The sequence below is a fragment of the Prionailurus bengalensis genome, chromosome B1, assembly GCF_016509475.1.
Source record: "Prionailurus bengalensis isolate Pbe53 chromosome B1, Fcat_Pben_1.1_paternal_pri, whole genome shotgun sequence".
NCBI lineage: Eukaryota > Metazoa > Chordata > Mammalia > Carnivora > Felidae > Prionailurus > Prionailurus bengalensis.
Genome location: NC_057344.1, coordinates 50566782 through 50589955, shown reverse-complemented (window position 1 = coordinate 50589955; position 23174 = coordinate 50566782). Strand labels below are relative to the sequence as shown.

The 23174-nt window shown below is 48.9% G+C and overlaps 2 protein-coding genes across 10 annotated transcripts in view; one reads left to right on the top strand and one right to left on the bottom strand.

Moving 5' to 3' along the window:
* Positions 1–4943, top strand: part of KIF13B (kinesin family member 13B) — a 202930-nt gene extending 197987 nt beyond the window's left edge. The window contains exon 40 of the mRNA XM_043565066.1: positions 228–4943. Coding sequence (XP_043421001.1) covers positions 228–517 — 290 coding nt within the window. The 3' untranslated portion in view covers positions 518–4943. The remainder of the gene's footprint in view (positions 1–227) is intronic.
* A 2201-nt stretch (positions 4944–7144) lies between these two features.
* The window catches only part of HMBOX1 (homeobox containing 1), a 197369-nt gene continuing 181339 nt past the window's right edge, over positions 7145–23174 (bottom strand). For 5 of the 9 annotated variants that reach the window (XM_043565040.1, XM_043565055.1, XM_043565061.1 and 2 more), the window contains exon 10: positions 7145–21267. In XM_043565040.1, coding sequence (XP_043420975.1) covers positions 21130–21267 — 138 coding nt within the window. In that variant the 3' untranslated portion in view covers positions 7145–21129. Of the gene's footprint in view, positions 23031–23174 lie in introns of all 9 variants that reach the window. The other 4 variants (XM_043565063.1, XM_043565062.1, XM_043565065.1 and 1 more) reach the window with 3 other exon arrangements.

Genomic DNA, 23174 nt, shown 5'->3' with positions numbered 1-23174 from the left:
GAGGAGGGTGGGGTCTGTGCCACTTCTGCTTTGCTGACTTGCCTGCACCTGGCCATGGGAAATGGCAGGATGGGCACATCGACCTCACACCTGGGCTGCCTGGGGGTTCCTGTCACCGGTGGCCAGCACATGCTGCCTGGGAGCCTGTGCCCTCGGCCTCATCTGTTTGACAGGGAGCGAGGGGCCCTGGGAAGCCACCTCTGTGTCTTCTTCTCTTTTCCCCTCAGGTAAGAATGACGGCTCCATCGGAGGGAAGCAGTACTTCAAGTGCAACCCCGGCCACGGGCTGCTGGTGAGGCCGAGCCGGGTGCGCAGAGCAACGGGCGCAGGGCAGCGGCGCAGCGCGGGGCCCAGGCTGCAGGGCGCCCCTGAGCCCCGAAGGAGCAGCACCCTCTCTGGCTCCGCCACCAACCTGGCCTCCCTGACGGCGGCTCTGGCCAAGGCAGAGGGCACCACAGCGCTGAGGGCCGACAGGAGCCATAAGAACCCGGAGAACCGAAAGTCCTGGGCCAGCTAAGCCGGCGCCCCGGCCCTCCTCCCTCACAGTCCTCCTGGGCTGCTGGCCTGCTTCCCTGGCCAGTGCTGCCGGAGGGCGTGGCTCCCGAGCCTTGCCGGTGACGGCCCTGGGGTGGGCAGTGACACCTCAGACCCCCTTCCCTGGGGAGCAGGGCAGTGAACTCTTTTTGCACAACACAGGGCTCGTGACCTTTCCCTGCTCCTCCTGGGACTCTGGAAGCTTCATTTCTTCCTCTGCTCAGAGAAGAGGCATCTCCACAAGGCAGAGGGGTTGAAGGTTCTAGGAGCCTGGAGCAGTCCTGGATGGTGGGAGCCAGGCCCCTGCCTGGAGATTTCCCCACCTGGGGCTGTTGTTCCTCTTTTCTGTTCTGATGATCCCACTAACCTCGTAACCAACCTCGTAACCAGTGCCTTTCTTTCCCAGAGGCAGGGCATCCTCCCTCTGCCTCCAGGGCCAGCGCCCCAGCCGACCCGCCGTGGTTCTGGCTTGCTCCCCAGGCTCACTGCATCCTCTGGCCCCCCAGAGACCCAACACCAAGTAACAGACTCCCACAAGTGCCTCTGGTGGGACTTTTGGCACAAGGTCCTGGGCGCCACAGCAACGGGCACTGGGCCTGACCCTCCCACCTTTCCCTCCTCCTTTCCGCAGGGTTTCGTAGCGGTTTCTTTGTGGGCATGTTAGTGTCATTATACCTGGAAAGCGTTTTCTCTTTGCCATTTGTTCCCTTAACAGAGTGCTTGGAATATATTTATTTATATTTATTTTTTCAAAATCCGAAATCTTTCGCGAGCCACAATCATCTGCCCAGGCATGAGTGCCCCGGGCCTGCCTTGCACATCACCAGCCTCTGAGGCTGCTCAGCAGCTGCCAGCCTCCTGCCTCTGGCAGGGGTTCCCAGGGGGACAGAGGGTGATGCCCCTCCTTACGTTATCATTGACACAGATGCACAAGTGGCCTTACTCCAAGAGAGCAAAAACTTGGAGGATTATGTTATGGTGCGTCTGCAATGGCAAAGTCAGCAGAGGTGTCACGACCCTATTTGGTGCAATTTTGGTTTCTTGGAAGGGCCTGAGACCAGTTTAACTTCTTGGCAGTTCTATACCCTGATGACTCCCTAAGGCTGGGGGGCTGTGGCCTAGCAGGTGGGCCTGTGCAAGGAGAGCTCCCCACTGTCCCTACCAGTCCAGACCTGGACAGCAGGAGACCCTCCACGAGCATTGCCCAGCTCTTGCAGGACACTTCCTGGAACCCTTCCCCGCCAGGCTGGTTGGGAGTTGGAACGGAGTCTGCAGAAGTGAGAAGAGGGCTGGTGCCTCTGGGACCAGGGGGTGGCGTGTGGCTCCGGTGGGGAGTGCCAGGTGGGATGGAACCTCCATGGGTGAGCTAGTGCTTCTGGAACTTTCCACGGGAGTAGCCCAGGGACCTAGTGCCCAGCATTCAGCTACCTGCCATGTATGTCCTCACAAGGGAGCAGGAGCCTAGGGGACACCCTGGCAGCCCGGGAACAAACCCCAGGTCAGGATTTGTGCACGGCACTGGGAGGCCTGTTTTTAGTTCTCACATTTAGACTCTTAGAAACGATGCCTAGGAAGCCCTTTTTGAAAAATCTCTGTTCCGTAGGGATTTGAAGCCCCTACGGAGAAGTCATGTCAGGTTCCCTGCCCCAGAGTGGGGCTGTGTGGGGCCCACGGGTACCTGAGGGTTTGCAGCTGCCGCAGGCCCGAATCCCCGTTGGGGAGGAGCCCGGGATTAATTAGCTTCCATTAATTACACGTGGCGCTGCCCGCCCGCCCACCGCTTTGGGGCCCGGCTTCCTAACAGCCAGTTGTGTGCCAGGTGAGAGCTGCCGCTCCCGCCCACCCCGTGTGCCTCAGTCCTCACTCCTCACTGGGCTGGGCCCCCGTGACTCGAGCTGCCACAGGAGGACGGGCCCGGAGCTGAAGGGCACACCCCTCGTGTAGCTTTATCTCAGCAAATGTTCAGTTTCTGCCTAACCTCCTTCCCAGCGCAGAAGTCCTCCACAAATCTGTGTTCAGGTAGGACTTTTCTCTGCGGACACCAGCGTCAGTGTGGTCCGTTGATGAACGAACTGGCACCACCCCTTCCTCTGAGGGGAGCAGCGATGCTCTCACAGCCTCCGACGACCTGCCTGTGGGCAGACGTCGCACGCCCGGCTCACTGGGGAAAACAAATGGAAGGTCATTTGGCCGTTTATGATCCTTATTTACCTGGCAAAGTACTTGCCGGAGCCCGGCCCTGCGCGTGCCTTCAGCAGCCTTCCGCAGAACTGTGTCGGGAAGGCCAGTCGGGAGATGGGTGTCATGCTCTGTCTCTGTCACTTGGTTTGGTTGACATGGAGTGGACTGCAGTGGAATTATGGACCTGAGCGGGGTCATATCAGCTGGAGCTTGCAGGAGCCGTGGAAGAGACCAGCCTGGGGTGTAAGGAGGTTTCGGGACCACCTTCTCTTTCTCCCAAGGTCCCCTCTGCAGCCAGCATGGCCTCCCTCCGTCCCCTGGGCCTGCTATTCCAACATTCCCAGTTTCCTCTGCCTGAGATTCCCCAGCACCCATCCCCGTTCCTTGCAGGTCTGCCTCCCAGGGGAGCAGCGTTGCCCCAGCCGTGGCTTCCCCTGGGTCTTGTGCGGAAGCAGCTGACAGTGTGAGCAGTTGAGCAGAGGGCCTGCTGGGACAGCCTGGCTGCCAACGGGGTGGGAGGGCCGTCATTGGTCTCGGGAGGAAGGCATTACTGTGGCTGCTGTCTGGTATGCAGCTCTCGCCTGCTTTGGAGCACGTTTTGGGCCCCGCCCTGCAGGGTGTGAGAGAGGAGACGTCTGTCCCACTGGTGTCGTTGGCGAGCTGCCACTGTGGCTGGAGAGTCAACAGTGGGCCTGCCCCGGGACCGGGAGAGGCTAGTCTGGCTGTCCTGACTCAGCTCTGGCCCCACAGGCACCTTGAGAGCCACGAGGCCTGTGTGGCTCGTCATAGGGTTTGCAGTCCCAACCCTCCCTATCTTCGTGCTTCACAACTGGTGCGTCCCTTCAAGGTCCAGGTGTCACTGGGTTAAGCAGGGTGCAGGCGTCACTCCGTTGCAGTCCGCTCTCTTCCTGGGCAGCTCGGGGCAGCCCTCCTCCTCCAGGGGATAAGCAGTGCGAGTCTGAGGGAGGCCTCCCTGCTCTGGTCTGCGGCCTTCCCTCTCGCTCCTCGGTGCAAACTCATGTTAACCTGTTACTAGAAAAGCAGTGGCGTGCGGAAGACGTGCTCACTAAAGCCATAGCCCAGGCAGTCCCTATGGCCCAGCGTTTATTGGGCCAAAGGTGCGGTCTTGCCGGGGGCATGGCCGTGGGAGGTGGAGGGAGGGGCTCCATCGCACCCACCTTCTGTTCTCACCTTACTAATAGGCCTGGTTTTAAATGAAGTGTCAGCACTAAGATTTGAGATGTGGTTCCAGCAGGTCCCAGGCTCTGGGATTGGGTGTGACAGCAGGAGGGGATGGGCCACCTGGATGCTGGGGCCGGCCCCAGGCAGCACCAGGATGTGTCAGAGGCCAGGCGGGGGATCCTCCTGGGCTTCTGCCTCCCTTTCTGCACTTGTACAATCTCCACTGGCCATCACCCCCAGGGCACTGCAGTGGCGGTGGGGCGGGGTGGGGGGGGGGCGTTGGCCATAGGGGGCAGCCGTCCAAAATCCCAGCCTGGCCAGAGGGCACAGGAGAGTGAGAGAGCACGGCCAGTGCATGTGGCTGGGGTCAGCCACGAAGGGCCTTGTGCATTTAGTGAGAGATTTGAGCTTCCATTGAGCTGTGAATGGGACCCTTGAAGAGTTTGAAAGGCTTAAACGGTGTTTAAATCCCTCATTACTTCCTTATGTTTTTTCATCTTGGCTTAACGTTCCCTGTATGTGAAACCCACAAGAAGTTCAAGGGTAGTTATTTTCCTGGCTGAGATTAGCTCCACTTGCTTGAAAGCAGGTTGGCCTTGTAGGCCTGCGTCTGGGACAGGGAGTGCCTGAGAAGGCAGCCACCTGTCTGTCGTGCCTTTTTACCCTGGGGATGGTGGGTGCAGCCTGTCTTGCAGCCTAAAACACTGGCTCAACCGTCCCCACACATGTCTTTCTCTCAGAGAAGTCCATTGTGCCTTCAGCCAGGCTGCTGACACTAATTTTGTGGGGGTCTTGGAGGGTCTTCTCCACGTGTGGAGTTCTGTAAATACGACAGGTTCACGTATAAAGAAATGATTTTGATTGGGCGACTATATTGATTTGCTGCACATGAAGTGGGAGTTTAAAAAATCCAAAGACTCTGTAATGAATTGTAAAGACTTAATGATTTGTATTATATAATGAACTAAAGGTCTGTACTTTTGTACCATATATGCCTTTCCGTCGTATGACCAGCAGCCTCTAAATAAAATCAGATGATTTCATGCTTATGTCCAAGGCTGGTCTCCTTGCTTTCCCCTCCCCCCACCCCCAAGGCAGGGGTGTTTGAGCTCATTCCAGGCTGTCCCATGGGGCAAGGGGTGGCCTGGGTCCAAGACTCTTCAAGACTGAGACTAGGACGGGGAGGTTCAGGGAAGCCGCAGGTCCCTGAGTGCACGTCTCCAGAACCCTGCACCCCTTGTGGTTTGGACTAAAGAACCGGGCAGGCCCCACGGGTTCCGTGGCCAAGTCTTAACTCCCCTTGGTCGAGACCCTCTTACAGGAGCCAAGAGCCAATAGAAACTTTCTGATGGCCTTAGAACTAGGGTAACTGGAGCTTCTGGGCTAACTGGGAGACAGCTGGTCTGGAGGAGGTTGGTGGTGGGGGGGGACAGTCCTCTTCTCTGGAGCAGGATGTCCCAGTTCTCAGGCAACGGCTCCACTGTCCGCCTTGATCTACGTGATCGGCCCCACACCTGCGAGCTGAGGACTTCCTTGCGCTGCTGCACAAGCAGCTTGACCGTTGGAGTTTCTGCAACAGGCATTTGGGGGAGGAGATGATGCTTGTGGACGCTGGCAGGGCTGGGTCACACCCTGCAGGCTTGGAACCCAGTGTTATTTGTTGGTTCCTGCTCGTACCCATGAGGCCAGCATCCTCAGGACGTCGCTCCCGGCCGGGGCCCAGCACGGTTCGCAAGGGCACTAGGGGTGCTGGGCCCAGCCCCTCTTCCCTGGGGAGGTGACCAGGTCTCCTGAGATTGCCTGCAGGGAGCCCAGCACCAGGCAGGGGCAAGGCTGCTGGGTGTGCTGTTTTCACGGGCAAATGGGCTCCCCGGCGGCCCTGCATCAGTAAATCACTTGGCTCTCCTCTGATGGATCATGTCCTTGCAGGTGGAAGGCCGACTGGAGGTGGCCACCAACCAGTCAGGGCACATCTTTGCAGGGCTGGTTTATATTCCTAAGTTCTCTGGGTTGTTCTCTGAGATAAGTACTGCCAAATTATGACAGAAATTTGGCAGCCAGGAGCTGCCCTGTTCTGAGGCAAGTCTGAATGTAGAATTGATCTAGCTCCTAGGATGAATCTCAATTTTCCAAGCTGCTACTTTCCTGCAGCTCATGAGAACTCCCACAGCATGAGGCTATGGGGTTGTTACGGTCGCTCAGACCCCAAAACGAGCTCTAGTGGTTGTGTCACGTTTAGTCCTCTCGCTGAGTCACTCGGTGAACATTTGTGTGCTTCTTCCGCACCAGGCCTTGTGTAGCGAACAGCGCGGATGGGCAATCCCGACCAGTCCCCATGGATCGGAGCGCACGGTGCTCGCGGGAGGGGCCCTGGAGGATTTTAGCGGTTGAGGATGTTCCTTCTAGGCTGGTGCGTTTGCAGGACTCCTTTGCAGGCTTTGGCCCAGAGGAGGAGCGTGAGGAGACAATGTCCTCAGCATCCCCTCCCCCATCCCCTGCTCACCTCCACTTGGGGACTTAGGGTTTGGGGCAACTTAAAATTTTGCCTAGCCCTTCCTAAGTCTGTAAGAGGAAACCATTTATTTCTTAGGTTTTCTCTGAGGAGGGGTAAAACAAGTCAATCCTAGGCTGTGGGATGAGTGGGGGGACAGGGGGGCTTGGGCACTCTGTCCTTGAGTCCTGAGTAAGAATTTGCCCCCAACCATAGGGTTTAAGGAAACCAATGTCTTTAAGGAAAAACAATGAAGCTTCAGCTTTGCTTCTTTTCATTTTTCACTGCAAACGGCAAGACGGCTCTTTGAGAAAATCAGGTGCTTGGGACGTGGCCTGGAGCCCGAGAGGGAAAGTGTGTGGAGCTTGTCAGCGTGGACAAGCTGCTAGGACCCCAGGGGCGCTGAGATGTGGGAAGACAGAGGGAAGGGAGGGAGGGGGCTGGGGTCGATGTGAGGTTGCCCCCCGAGCCAGGGCAAGGGAGCGAGGGGAAGGTGTGGCCTCTCCTGGGGTAGGAGAGCCCCATGGAGGAGGTGGGCGGGTTCAGGGGATTTCCAGAGCAGAAGGCATTCCTGCCCCACCGCGTAGTGTCTGTCACCTCAACCCTTTCCAGGTGTCCTGGGCCTCTGGGCGTGCCAACTGCTTTTTAAAGCACAAAGGGACTGATGTCCAAAATGGAAGGCTGCCACCCGTTAGTGTTGGGGAGCTTCCCAAATGATCGTTCTTCCCCCCCCAAAGAAATCCCGGCCAGGCTTTGTTCAGTTATACATTTTATTCTCTAATAGGTACAATACTAAAATAAACACAAATTAAAAAAAAGTTTTATTAAAACAAAACTGTACAAAAAAGCAGTATACTACATTTTAATTACAGAACAGTCTACTGTCCAAAAGGCACTAATCCAGAATAGGAGATACAATGATACAGGACTCATTTGAACTATTTTAATCAATACAATAGAGCACTTGTTTCTTTGACCATTTACATCTAGAAACAAGGGCTTTTTGCTACAGTCATTACACATTGTTATAAATATGAGTCCCACAGGTGAAGGTGCAGTATCGCTCTCCCTAGAGAAGGTTCAGGCCACGAGGGACTGCGTGGGGCTGAGAGGTGGGTGGGGGGCGGGGCCCGGGCCCAGGGCTGCCGGAAGCCTTCCCAGTGGATGGGCCGACTGCCCTGGGTGCGCGGAGCTTGTCTTCCAGCCTGGCCTCCCAGATAGTTGGTTTCTGGCCGTTACTGGCAGCCACTTTACCCCCCTCTTGTGTGTTAGCACCGGGAAAGTGGGTTCTGAGATGCTCCAGGGAACTGGGGCTGGAGGTCTGGGTGATGAAGCGCCAGCAGCTCAGCAGAGGGGAGGCATTTTGGTAACCTGATCTGAGAAAAGGCAGCGACTACTCAGAAGAGGGACACAGAGGCCAGGGACGGCTAGTGAGCTGGGCACTACAGCCAGGCAGAGCCCCCTGCTACCTTCTGGGCAAACTTCTGGCCCAGAAATAAGAGGTCCCGTTCCTCCATTCAGAGAGGCCCTGCATCCCCTCCTGATGGGCCCGGTGGAGAGTCTTCTGTTGAGAGAGACCTGTTACAATCTTGTGTTTTGGAACTTGCCTTCTAGAAGTGGGATTCTGCTTCCCAGAGGCTTGTGCCCTGCCTCGCTGCTGCCTCAGAACCACGAACAGCTCCTGGGCAGTAGACGGCCAAGCTGTGTCTCTGCTTGTCCGTGTTTGGTGACCTGGACAACTCTCTAAACCCCAGATTTCATTCTCTAACGGACTCTGGACCTAAGGAAGAGAGATACTGCAGCTTTCCAAACAGTGTCATACACAGAGAAGACAGACAGGCATCTGATGTTAACAAAAATAAGTAACAAAGAAATAGGATTAAACCAAATCTCTTCTCACAGCATCCTATACTACATCCTCCTTCTGCTTAGCAGAAAATTGTACGTACACAAAAATACAAATACACAATTTTGTAGAACAGTCTGATTTTAATATATTTATATATATTTATATTTATACGAGTGGCAGGTTAGTTCATTATATAGAGCTTTTTGCACTTTTGGCTCATATGCAACAAGGCTTATAAATTCAGCTTTAGCTTTCATTCAGGTTTTATAGCTTTTGAACAATTGTTTTCACATTTAAAGCAGCATCCAATTTGCACTAGGAGTTTGTGGTGATTATAGGAAAGATGGGGTCAGGAGGTTACTGACAGGGAAGGCAGGGCCAGGGCCAGGGGCAGATATACATTCCAGTGTGTGTGGCGATGTCAGAAGGATTGCTATGGGACAGAGTTGACCATGATGACCCCTTGAGGTAGACTGAACACCTTACAGCAGACTCAGACACAGGTGCGACTCCCCTCAGGGACACATGGTGCACAGGATGGGGGACAGAGACCAGGAGACGCCAAAGGGAAACACAAAGACTAAGACACACGACGGCCAAGGCAGGGAAGGGCACTCTGCCCCAAAGCCATCTGGCAGGGACCCCACACAGCCCGTCGCAGATACTCGAGTATTTGGTGGACGCTAAAGACTTTCAGGCAGTCCCAAGGCATCTGGTCCATGGTATCTGATCGGATTACGACTGTCAACCTCACTTTCCACTTTCCAACCTGCGCCAGCTAGTTCCCACCCCCGCAGCAAACAGGGAGACACAGCTGCACACGGTTCTGCAACAGAAAACAGTCCCCCCGCACTCTGTGCGCCGGGGTGTTCGGGTCCAAGTAACTGAGAAGAAAGGGGGGCTGTGGTGCCGCTCGCTGCACTGCTGTCCCCTGCTCTGCAGTGCTCCCGCGCACGCTCAGTGGGACAACGGACAAGCACTCGTAGAACCCGTAAACACGAGCAACTGGAGAACAGAGCAACAGCGCACTGCCCGGATCCGGGTTGGGGTGACGCGCTCCAGAGAAGCCTCCCTTCCATTACCACCACGGATTCAATATTCTCCCGTCTGACCACTTTCATCAACCCGCCCCCCTTCTCTCTCCCAATCCAAAGAATTCCTCTGGCAAATTTGCCCATACCTGTTAAATGTGAATGCCCACCATTTGGGTTATGACATTGTCTGAACAAAAACGCTGGAATATTAATGAAAATAAAGTGCCTGGTATGGATTTGTCCGTTTTGCAAAACGTTCTAATGCACCAACAAATCATCTGAGCGCTGCTTAGTGCCGTGATGTGAACAGAGTGCAGTCACAAAATAATCCGTCGTACACCCACCACATAATAAAGGCCCCAAATTTAGGTCAGACTTAAATAACTTTAAAAAAGAAGCAAACAGATAATCTCACACTCATTTTCAAAGACACACTTGTGATCTTGCTTCACCCCCAGCGACGATGGCCTTTCTGAGCCCTTGTGAGCAGACACCCTGATCCCTCAAATCTAGGGAGAGGACAAGAAGAGGCAGCCAGGGTTCCAGTGATTAATGATGGCAAATGAATCATTGTGTTTTAAAACCATGATTATCTGACTCTTTGCCCTCTTGGGTCTGGATGCACTTTCCAGCTGCGGACAGACAGACCGAATTCTGCGCTGAGGCGGTCTTGCTCTCCCCGATCTCCCCACTCGACAGCTGTAGATCTTGCTAAGCAGGCTCCTTAACATTCTCTACGAACCGAGACCGTAACCCCATTGACAGAGACACCCTTAAAAAGCAGCGCAGGACAGAGTGACGGAGCCAGCCTGACGGGGCAGTGCCAATGCTGCCCTGCCCATGAGCTTGCCCTTGTAGTTGTTCTGCCAGCAGAATGCTGGGGGCCCTGCAGAGGGGCAGCTATCTGCACCTGCCCCTGAGGGCTAAGTGTAGGGAGGGGAAGAGGAGGGGGCAGGGCACAGGCCGACTCTCCGGCAGGTTCCAGAGGTCTGTAACTTGCTTAGGCACTTAAAAAACAGAACTAGAAATGTATCCTTGGAAGGTACTGCATACCTACTGGTGACTATGGCCGTGGAAGGGAGGGAGGGGAGCCCATGGGGAATCAGAGAAGGCTGTGGGCTCTTCCAGGGGAGGCAACTATGATGTTCTTGGTCTCATCTGGCAGGGGCAATGTCCCACCTTGCAGCCTGGGTGAAGATGAAAACACCGGGGCTGGGCCCAGCAGCAGCTCTGCTCTTCCCTGTTTCTGCAGACCAGAGCAAACGGATCGGGGCAGAGCGGGTGTGTAGACGGTCTGCTCCAGACTCAGGGCTACAGGACTGCACAGGCTTGCTTGCTATTTCCCGTGTGAGAAAAACTACTAGAAGAGGCCCTTTCGAGAGAAGTGTTCAGGCGAAACCGTGAGCAACGAAGAAAAGCCTTGCCAGAGATGCCGACGCTTGAAGGGAGAACTCCCCCTGCCCCCAAAGAACTTTGGTTTTGTGGTGCCCATTTTCAGAGATGCAGGATTAAGGGGCTCACTGACTTTAACATATTGAAATGTGGTTTTCAAGGCAAATCACTAACAATAATGCTCTTGAAAGGAGCCCACAGCTGAGCCCTCACCTCTGTTCCATCCACTCTACTAATGTATGCGCTGCCTGCCCCCGCCCATGAATCTGGCATAAAAACAAAAGAGTTCAATGTAATATCACTAGAGTGGCTGCTGTTTACATTAATATAGCACTAATGTCGTTTTGTTTCCAGTTTTAATAGCTTCAGTGAATGATGAAGTGGAAAAATGACCCTCATAAGTTTACGCTGGGCTCTTAGTTCCAGTAAAGCAACAAAAGGGGAGCGGTTTCTGGGCTTAAAGGAAGCCAGAAAACAAGACGGAGACTTCAACTTGACCTGGAAGTGATGGGAAGCTGGAAAAGTTATAAAGGCAACACAAATCTTGTGACTCATCTCTGCCACCCATACTGGTTGGTAAGAGTCACGTGCTCTTTCCAAGCATGGAGTTAATGTCTCCATTCCAAAATTTCAGAGGCACCCAACTGCCACCAGAGATGCCAAATCTGGACCAACAGCTAAACAGAAGGCACACATACCTTGTTCCCTTCACATTAGGGTGGGTTTTTTTTTGGTGTGGGGCGGGGGGGGGGGGGGTGGATAATGAAAAATCCCATTAGCCAGCTAATGAAACAAGGTACCTATTACAGAGCCACCAAACTCAAATAGTCAACCTGGTAGATCTGCTCACAGGGCCACTCCAACTGGGGCCTTCCTCCTGGGGTGGTTTCCACTCTCTTGGGCTCCAAGGATGCCTAGGATGTGACGGAGTGGATGAGAAGAGAGTGACAACCCCTGGGAACAACTTACTTTCAAGAGGAAAAGAGCTGGAGAAGCGAGGGGGAGAGAAACATGGAATTTTAGTTCAGTCCTCTGGTTAGCTTGGAGCCCGGGCCCCTGACAATGGTCACTGAGCTGCCACCTGAATCCCTAGGCAGCTGGCCCCTTTGCTGGACTGTGGTTCATTAGACAGTTCTATGCCGATCCCAAATCTGGACCTGTCTCCATGTGGGGCAGACACTAATACCAGAATCCCCGAATCTCCAAAAGTACTGGCTCAGCCCCACTGTCTCTCATGTCTATGATGGGACAGAATGAGCTGGAACGGCTTAGCTAAACACTTCTGTGCAGAAGCAGGATGCCTAACAGAAGCAGGCACTAAGAAAATGCTCAAAGAGCTAAACAGAGGGAAAACGGGAAGTGCACTCTCTGCCTCAACTAACTGCAACTACACCCAAGGAGTGCTAGTAAATTCTACTTCTCAAAACGCAGATGATGAGACAGCCATTCTGTTTCTCCTCCTGCCCCCAAAAGGCAGGACCTCACATTTGCCTTCTAGAGACAGGATGTTTGAAACAGGTTTCACACCACTGTTGCTGAGCCTCACTGAGTTCACTGCGTTTCTATCACTATCACTAACCACGGAGAAAGGCCAAGGGGAAGGGATGCTCTAATGTCTAGATCATCAAAGTAACACTAGTTCAGTGTCAGGGGGAATGAAGTGCACAGACAGAGGATAGCAATGTGACAGTGTGCTAGTGGGGATTATCCAGCATTGTCTTGTGAGAGAACAAAATAGGTTAAGTGCATTGATTTCACTCAGAGCAATGCCAGGCAGACCCTGCAACCTGTTCTCCAAATAACATCTACTAACGTGAAAGAAGCAACTGGAGATTTTCCTCGACTCCATTAAGGTGATGCTGCTCAGTGTAAGGTCTGCGAATCTTCAAGAATAAACAAGACAGTAAGAACACTCAGCACAGTGCCTGGCGCATAGTACATGCTCAATAAATGTCAGCTGCTATTATCATGAGCTCTGAATGCTCGGGAGGTCTGAATGTTTGTCTCTTGTTGCATTATGATTTAGAATGACATCTTTCTTTACTCTGGTCTCTTGTAAGAGTAACTTCTGGTGTTTTCTTCCAAAAAAAAAAAAATACTATTTCATGGGCAAGTACTACTCGTGCTTTCAGGGATTTGGGTGAGTTGGCTTTCTTTTTTGCTTTTTCTTTTTAGTGGGGGCTGCTGGTGGTAATGGCATTATAAGGTGTAGGGTTTTTGGAATCACCAAAATGGCCTGTGGAAACAACAGGGGAGGGAAATGTCTTGCCAACTCCAGTTCTTTTTTAGTAGCACCATTCCTTAAGCGGCACATCTAATACTTTGATCCCTAAAATAGCAGATTGTTACGTTTTAACTGCAGTGATAATTCTATTTTGTTTGAATATAAGCAGATAATCAGAACGTTGTGCTGGCTGTTTGAATGCCTGTCTCAGCAATCGGTATCATACTCCAGTGAGTTCTCAGAATTTCTAATCTTAAAACAGCTTCTCAACTGTAATGGAGATGGTGATCTTTCAGCAGCTGGGAAAATAAGGGATGGGGTACTCTGCTCTTTGGGGCCATAAATCCACAATCATTCCAACTGTCAGAAGACTGATAGGACCCCACAGGGAAGTCTCCACACTAGCACATGTATCTTGAAAGTAGGCACGTGGGGGTGGGGCTGAAAGTCACTTTTAGATCCTATAGGAAGAGAAGCACCGTGTAAGAACTTTTAATGGCATTTTTTCCTGATCTGGCTCAATGACTACACATTTTGGAGGTATTTTTGAGGAGAACAAGAATAAAAGACCTCAAGGCAGAACCTTTTCCCAAATTCTGTTTGTGGACAGGGAGACAACAGTTATAGAGAAGCAGCCTGCCTCAGCATTTTCATCAAAATGAAGTATAACTATCACTTGGTTAGGATCCCTTCTGATATGTGGAGATGGGGGAAAAGGTTTGTATGAGGGTAAGCAGCAAAATATGAACAAAAGCAAGAGTGGCATTTTCTCAGTGGTTACTAAGCAATCCCGGAGTGTCCAGGCTTGAAGGAAGAAGGCGCTCGTGGCCCAGGCTCACGGGCACAGCTAGGAGCCCCACAGAAACGAAGCAGCTTGTGAGAAGCTGCTTCGCACTATGCTGGGTGCTGGTATTTGTGCGGAGGCTCACTTGATCATAGAACTGAATGAAGACTTCTGCAAGTGATGGAAAAAACCAAAGCATATTTTAGAGAAAAGCTAGCTGGCGACACAGCAGCTCCCCTCCAGTGGGAGGCCTCGGCGGGAGAACAGCAGACATCCTGGGCAGGCGGTGTAAGGTGTCAAGACCACACGATGCTCAGGGGGACAAGGTGATGAAGAAAAAGCAAGCAAAGTGAAAGGGAGAGAAAACATGCACCTGGGTGGGCTGGGGAGACAATCCCACTGACTCAGCAGAGCAATGGGGAAAACTCAGGATAAGAAAAGGCTGCTGACATAAGGAACCTGGTTTTGCCCTGTAAGAGCGATGTGGGGAAATCTGGGTGACACTCATGCATATACATTAACTTCAGGACACTGTAAGTATCAGGACTCCATTTATGCCACATAGTTGTTAAAAGCTCACGTGTTTACATCTGTTTGTATCACGTCTGTCAAAGATCCTATGATTCAGTGAGGAAAACGCTATTTAACTCACGTGTACATTCCCATTTGATACTTTCTAATGGTGACAATGGAAATATCAAGTAACCAAGGAGAAAATCAAAATCCCAGGAAGTTTGTTAGACAGTAAATGTCCTCAAGTGAGGCCACACGATGTGCTTAGCTGGCCAGCAAGTGGGGCAGTCATGAAGGGCTTGTCAGGGACTGACTCAGTTTGGGGTTCTGACTAAAGTTTCTGCCAAAGGTGGAGCTAGTCAAAACTGGATGTGAGACAGAGGTTTAAATGATATAGAAGTCAAGTGGGGAGCAACAGCGAAGGCTTCCATTTTGAAGTTGAAATAACTCCAAATCCTTCTCTTTCACTAAAGGGAGAGGACACGAGCACCATGTCATTATTTTAGTTTACTGAGCTGCTGTTCCAAATGTTCTTGGGAGCATCAGTGCTAAAAGGGAACAGGGAATGGGAGATCTGCCATTTCCAATCACATAAAGGACAGAAATCCTTTTAATTATGACCATGCCAATCTACATCTTGCTAAAACAGCTAATTACATGTCAGGAGGACACTCAGTCATTCAGAACAATTGTCGTTATATTTTTATATATTCATTCTGTGCCACCCCCCTCAATTACCATGGTTACAATTTGAAAGGATTCAGGCAAACCTTCATTTGATCACAGCACACCAATGTGAATTTGAGAGTTAATTATGGCTGTATAGAGCCACTTTTATTAAAAGAGAAAATGAAAATGGAGTTAAGGGAGCGGCATCCCAAGATGTCTGAGCCGGGCACACACGCCCTGCTCAGGTCAGCGTGTGGCAGTCATAGTGACAGGGCACACTCGACAGCTGCCCCACACCACTGCACTTTGGGGCTCAGACACCCATGGAAGGCACAGTCATGCCATCCAGATGGGCAAATCAATTCCCAAACTTGTCAAGCAAAAAAGGTGTCAGGACTGAAAGGCAGAGCCTCCTGCAGATGCATCCCTGTTTGCTGTCAGGGCACTGCGCGGGCTAACAAGATAACGGGCGTGAAACGTGGGTGGCTGACGGCCAGAAGTTAGACTTGACTTGAATCAGTTAGATTTAGTTCTGTGCAATGCTTGGCCCCAAGCGTCCTATGAAGCGTGATAAAACAGAAGTCCAGGGTTCTGCACACTGGTTACCCACAGCATCTACTACACCCTCAAGGTCCCTGGGTGACGATAAGCACGGGGTGCAAGATCTTTTGGTGCAAGCAGATTTCCCCTCCCTTCTCCACCCTACGTACTCCCCTTTTAATTACAAAAGAAAACTTATGTTATAGGAAACTGGATTTCTCACATCGTTAGCTTTCTCTTTGCTGCTACTTTTCATCTCCACCAAGACTTCCAGCTTTCGAATGTCCATAGATAGGAACAGAGTTGCACTTCAGAGATAAGTGAGTCAACCGTTGGTCCTTTAAGATGACAAAAGCAGTCGCTTATCACTTCTAGCTTATAAGTAAAGAGACTGAAGAACAGCTTTTCTGAACATAACCTGTTTATAAGAGGAGTTTCTGTGACTGGAAAAGGACCTTGTGGGGTCGATGTATTTAAAAAGTCTTTCCCACCATCTCAGTATGGTAGTTCTCCTTAGAGGGGTAAAGAAAGCTTTCCTCTTAGGTGACAGTCATCTTTTGAAGAGAAGAGCATGTGATGAAGGAGAGTGCGGTACTGAAAAAGAAAGGGCCTCTACTGTGACAATACGCTACCACTAGGGAAATCCTTACAAGATAACGTGGCCATTCATAGTTGCCTCCCTGGGAAAACCTTGTGTTCTCATTATGGTACAATACCTTCAAACTGGAAAACTTAGGTATTACTGAAGTAATGTAAATTAGTCTGGAAATTAAGAAACAGGAAGAAGGTTTTCGGGCAGGCAGCTCAGTCAGCCAAATTCAACATGGCCGACAACTGATACCCGAATCCTGAGTAAACATCCTTGCTATTTAGAGAGCACACAAAAAGGAATGTTTTAAATGTGTAATTCCCACCCTTTCCCCAGTGCATCCCCCACCCCATCCCTATGCTCCAGAAAGACGCTGTCAGCCAGCAGCTGGTCAGTGCGCCCAACTTTCACTTGGGAAATCTTGACAAACAAAACCGGCTCAGTAAAGCTATAAATGGATTTGGCTGGTCTCAATGCAGCCCCAGTGAATACAGTAGTAAAACATTACTAATAATCACAACAACAAAATGACAAAATCTATCACCACTCTGACCTAAGATTTAAATCACGGACAGAGATTAACACAGAAAACCAACGCACAACGTGAAGGGTCAGGACTATTCAGTGTAGAGTGCGACTGAGCACAAGATCATCAATAACAAGAAAAATTATTGCCTAAGAATCTGTTGAGACTTATTGGGGAAAAATACTCCTGTTGTTCTCTGAACAAAAAAAGACAAAAAGCAATTTTAAAAGGCAGAGCTACAAGTTACATGGGAAGACTGCTTCTACCCAAACCCTTCTTAGGACCAAGAGAGTAAGGACTTGAAGTTCACATTTTTAGGATGGGTAGGACTGTGTGTGAAAAAGGGATTATTTCCACTGTTATGGGCAGAGATAATGTAGCTGGTCAGTGGAATATGTAGCTGGTCACAAAGATGGCCTGCAAGACAGAAAGGAGTGTTTGTGTGAAGAGATGGACCACACCCACATGCTCTGCCTTCTGTGGAAGATAAAAATCCCAGCAAAGATGTCTGCTCAAGATGAGGCCCTTAGTATTGGAGCCCAGAGGCAAATGGAAGGGGAGCTGTTCCCAGAGGGAGAGAATGTGACTGGAGATTCCTGATGAAATAAGTCTATTTACACTTGGTGCTTGATGGCTAGAGTCCAGGAGGGAAGTTTGTAAAGAACTGAAATGAGTGCATGAGCGAGCTCTTCATGAGTTGTCCCCTTTGAGGTAAAAATATATGTGGATATCTGGCCCCAACAGCGGTACTATCGGTTACTGGACTGCGTGCCATCGAAAATCTACCAGGAACCACAGTACTGGATTTGCATACTACACTGTTGATGAGCAGCTGCTTCCTCACCCGTATCTTTTTAGGTGGTCACCTCTACTGAGCTTCAGTGAAAGGTACCTTAAAGGGGTCTTCCTGTTCCAGGAACTTTCTTCCTGTGAAGGAACAGGAGAATGTGGGGGGAGGGGCCGCCCACCCAAAGACAGTGTGTGGGAACTGTACAGATCCCATAGGTAGGTGGAAGGTAACCGCACTTTTCAACCACTTAAAGGACTGAGACTGTGAAGAAATGCCCTAAGGGGTACTCAACAATTACAAGCTTTGCTGAAATAAACCAAAGTGTCTATTTGGTACTGACTGACACCAGAAGGTCTCAGCTAAGAGTGTTACTGTATTGCCCTCGCTGGCCTTCACCCCACATTAGGGTTATCAACAGCAAATCAGAAATCTCATTCAGATGGTCCATCTTTAAAAGGTCCCTTTGTAAGGCTGTGTTGTAAGAAGAGTAGGAAGTTTACCCATGTGACTATAGTAATTCAATGAAAGTGTCTTTCAAAAAATAACAGACAAGTTCCTATAAGAACTGCTGACAAGGTTTCCACCCCACCCTTTTATTTAGTCTTCTTCACTAGGGAAGAGCAGTCCTGAAACAGTCCTCTGGGGCCTGAGGGATGTACAGGATTGAGTAAGAAAAGAGGGGTAGATCAACCCAAAAGTACGTAATGGGATTTTTTTTTCTTTTTCTTTTTTCTTTTTTTTTTTTTGAGTCTGGCTCTTTTCCCTTCAGTAAGACAGGAATTTAGGGTTTTTTAAGAAAAAAATTCACCATCCAAAGACACTACAAATTAAGACAGTGACAACTCTGTGTGCCATTATGAGAGCTAAGGTAGACTGGACAAGACAGCAGAATTGAACCCAGGGACAAAAACAAAACAAAAACAAAAACAAAAAACACAATGGCAGATTTAAATCTAGGCCCCAAAGAACTGTATTTTTGCTCTCGGTGAAAAAGCAAAAGTTATATGTAAGGCAGCGGGTCTTAAGAGCAGGCCAACAGTCTTCTTCAATTAAAAGAAGAATTCTGGATGAAAGATTCCTTCTTCCTGAACCCAATACGAGGCTATCCTGCATTGGTAGACATGTGCTCTTACTTTTTCCAGGTTGCCAGATAGGGCCCGCTATTGCTTTCATGGATACTGACTCCCCTTTTTTCTCTGAAGCTTTTCTCCTTCCTTAAGGCCTTAAAACAATGAAACCTTTTAGCTCTTCTCTGGCAATCACTGTATTTCTTTAGAAACTGCAGCTGTCTTAACAGTTTGAGTCTGTTTCTTTAAAAAGACCAGCAAGAACAAATGATACTAGCAATCCCATCATAAAGAAGCTATCAATTATAATAATCTCCTTACAATAAATCATGGATGTGGCTTGTCAGACAGTATATTTTCCTCTCTTTCTTTCTGATTCAACTGAGAATAAGCAGACAAAATTTCACCGGAATGGGAAGATACAATATGTTACATTTTTTTTTCTAAGTAATATAAAAGGAAAGAAAGATAACATAATCTCCTAATTGAAATAAAAACTCAAACACACCAAGAAAGAAAATGAGCAGGGGGATCATTCCTGAGAATAACAAATGCTACTCTTGAATCTGTTGGTTCAAGTAATACAGTAAAACAGAAAAGACTACCCCATTTTACTCCAATTCTTGGAAGCTGGAAGAAGTATATACATTTTCTGCCTGAAATCCACAGACTAGAGCAGGCCCAGTCCCTGCCCTTAGCTCTTTAAAGTCACAGACCCATATAAGGGGGCATTTTCATGCCCTCTAAAGGCTTCCGCACACTGGCGTAGGCAGGATGAACAGACAGGGAGAAGACCTTGTCAGCATATGCCTTAAATGGAGTCAGACCAGCTAAAAACTGGTGGGTATTTAATATCTACTAATGAGAAAGGGAAAAACAAAGAAGGTCAGTCTCACTCTCTTCTCAATGGTTTTAGGTTGAATACATCTGGTGGGGGCATGGAGGTGAAGAGGTAAGGAAATGGCGCCTTCCTTCCATCTTAGAAATTGTTCTTAGATAATGGACGAAAAGACAGTTAACAGCCAGCCCCAAATCCCCCTTTAAACAAGGCTCCACTGTGCATAGAAAGGAGATGGAACGAGGCAGAAAATACACAGCAGTCATGCCTCCCTCAGATGCACCCTACGCCGCTACATTGAAGGCTGTTTCCTCTTCCCCACAGTGACAGTGTGTCATTTAATCGGGATGCCAAGAGATCATTTTCATACAAGGCCAGCAGATGTAATTTTCTTTGATGCATGAATAGTTCATCATTTTGCTACTAGATGACAAGGTGATCACAGGGTGACTTTATAACGCAAGTTCACTGTTTGGTATTTTGAGTTCTCAAAATGAAAAAAAGATTTATCAAATATAAATATCTTTAAAAAGTAACAAAAGTGCTACATATGTGATCAAGGAAAAAAATTCCATTAGTTACTGCCGCTTAAAGTAGATTAAACTTTACAAATATTACCACATCCATTATCAATATGGCTTCCAATTATTAAATAAATTGCCTGTAGCAATATAGCTTTTCACACCTCTACAAGGACAGAGTAAAGAGAACACCAAAGCAGTCACATCACGTTGTATCTTGAAGACACACCACGCAAGTGGCAATTGTCCCCTGCTTTTTTCTGCTCCTTTTTAGGAAAGTATTTGCAATTGTGATAGTCAGTCAGCATAATCCCACCATAAAGTCCTCTATCAACCTCTCATATTGAGGGGGCTTCAGTTAATGGATACAAAGACTGGAAGTTCATTCACTCATTTGTGACCTTAGCTCCATCCTTGAAAGACTTTTTTTTGGTAGCAGGGAAAGGGGACACAAACAGGAGGCAAAGCAGCGTCCATGATGACCTCCAGCACTTTTGCAGGCAGGCACATACCTGTGCCGCGTAACGTACAGTGGTTCTGAGAACTGGACTTAACATCCATTAGACATTCAGCTCATGTTTTTTGTTTTGTTTTGTTTTTTTCCAATGCTCTCAAGCTGGGTTTGTTTTGTTTTGTTTTGTTTTGTTTTTTTAAATGACTTTTGTTTTTTTGTGTGTTTGAATCATGGTCCCAAAGGCAGAAGGCAGTATTTTATCTACTAAGTCACACAGCTTGTGAGAGGAAAGGATGTCTGTGTCAGGCATGTTAACATCAACCAAAATCTGAGATCAAGTTTTTCCACGGACATTCCACATTTTTCCACAGCACCCAAAGAAGTATAATCTAGCCACAGTGTGACTATTATGAGGCACGGCTTATTGCAGCTGGAAATCAATTATTCCCAAGCTGAGTGGGAATTCTAGTGTTCCTTTTACTCTGCAGATACTCCCCAAATGGTGTCTGTCAATCCTGGGCCACACTACCTCAGCTTGCATCCTATCAGTCTTGGGGAAGGAAAAGGGTACAGACTAGTGTTACAGGAATCTAAAGGTACCCAAGGTTTTACACGTAGCCTATTATTTGAGAACTGAGGGCTATCTAAATACCTGGAAGCACTTTCTTGGAATGCTAAGACAGAGCAGCAAGATTTTCTAGCCTCGGGGGCTGGGAGAGGGAAGTTTGGTTGGTTGGTTGGTTGGTTATTATTTACTGGGAATTAATACTGAGAGAGTATATGCAAAGGCTGAGGGCACCATGCCATCTTCACAGAACAAGACCCTAAGGGCTAACTGACATACAAGAAACTGCAAGTTATACTGTAAGAACACATGTTAAGGACCGAGGAAAGTCTGCTAAGGTGCTACGTCTAAAACTAAGTTAACTTCTCATGTTCAACCCTCCCTGATCAGTCGTCATCCAGGGCCTCTGTCTTGATTTCGTTGGCTCCTTGTCGGGCCAAGGCCAAGATAGTGTGGTTGACTGCTGCCATTTCCACAGCTAATGAGATGGGGTCTTGGTGGTCACTATGGCTAGTGCTGTCATCCTAGACATGCAGAAATAAGAAACAAATGTTATTAGTGGATTGGTAAAATTCTCCAACTCACAGAAAGGCATGCTGAGGGCAAGGGGAGGCAGAACATTCGTGGGAGGACACAGTGGGTGAGGGGCTCGTGACAGAGTAGAGGTGAAATGTATTTAAGTAGACACTGAATGGAAATAGGTCCAGACTTCCAGTTGACATTTCCATGATTCAACAAATAAAAAGCACCAAAATGTTTTTTTCTTGCTAAGAATTTTTTCCTTCTATCAGAAAGATTGCTGGTGATGATAATCAAACCTGATCATTCTAGGTTTGCAACAAACATAGCACTAGTCACTGAAGGCCATACTAGTGAGCTATTGAATTCTGGACTAGTACTCGTACAGATTATCAGAGCTCATGGTATCTTTCTACTGAGCTGAGAAAACTAGACTAAACTACAGACACCAACATCTTATGGATAAAAATGCATTTTCACAAAAGAACAAAAGACCCAAAAAAACTCTCGATTACAACAGGACAAAAGTATAACTGCCAGCAATGGCTATGGGTGAAAATGTGTGGTGCTCTCCTGCAGGAAGACACCAGGGAAGCGGCAGGTGTCATATTTAGGGGAGCGGGAAGCTCTCCCTCCGTGCACAGCTCAGTGTTAAACAACAAAGCTGTGAAGGAAACTGGCACCGCAGGACGTTTGTCAGGCACCAGAAGATGGTGTTACAAATAAGGGATAAGTTTCTCACCTGTCATGCCTTCAGGGGAACTCTCGCATCAAAAACCTTGGGAAAGGGTAAGATCCTGGTGGGTTGGGGGGGTGGGGTGGGGAGGGAGGGAATCATGGGATGTGCTGCCCTTAGGGCATCTGGAAAAAAAAAAACGGGGAGTGATCCATCTACATTAGTAGACTGAAAAATAACAGGAATGTTTCTGATTAGAAAGACAGATATTTTCTTCAGTAAAATGTGGAGCTATGATTTGGGAGTGTAAAAAGAAAAAAGGTAACCCCTGGGAATTATGGGCCTCACTGTTTCATTCTCATTTCCACAAAGTGGTCTGTAGAGTTTAAAAGGGGCTCGTGTAAAGTTCGTGCATTCCTGCAGTGTCTGCGCTCAAGCTGGTAAACAGAGGCTGCAAGATGGATGGCAGAAGGAAGAATGTAAGTGGGCTATTATTTCAGAACTGACTGAGGGGCGAGGAAGAGATATATATACACTACAGGAAACAGCAAACGTTCTCCTGCTGTGGTCCAGAAGACATCATACATTTTTTTCATATTCCAAACAGAAACGAATTTTAAATCCTATGAAAATTTTAATGAAATCTGTCAACAGATATGTGGGGGGAAAATTCCCACATTCTTAGTTACTGAATTATTCCATCCAGTGGCTACAATTAAATATATATTTGTCCCCCAAGCAATGAAAACTAAGTCAGGGTGAGGTGAGAAGACATGCATTTATGAGAGGATGTGTGTGTCAATGTGCCAGAGACTCTGAAAGAACCACTCATCCGGGCATGAGGGTTCTCACTGCAATGGGGCCGTGGTGGGCGGGACCTTCCACTGTGTGCTGCATTGGTACAGGTTTAGGCATGGAGTATAGCTACCCAGTAGCCCTTAGTATTCTCAAACATTGAGTGTGTGTGTGGTGGATGGTGTAACTTGCTTGTTTGGATCAGATCCTCCTCTCTTCTTCTACCTTCTCTGCTTCTCTGCCTCCCTCTGAACTTCTTCCCTCCTCCTCCTCCCCATTGCGTACTTGCCAAGTATCCTGTTGTATGACAATAAATCCATGTGGGTGAATAACAGTTTCTTACAAATTTTACAGGACAACTGAATCTTATACCACATTCCTTTCAAATTACATGAAAATCTAACTACACACATGAGCAGAGTGGAGGGACATTAGATTGTC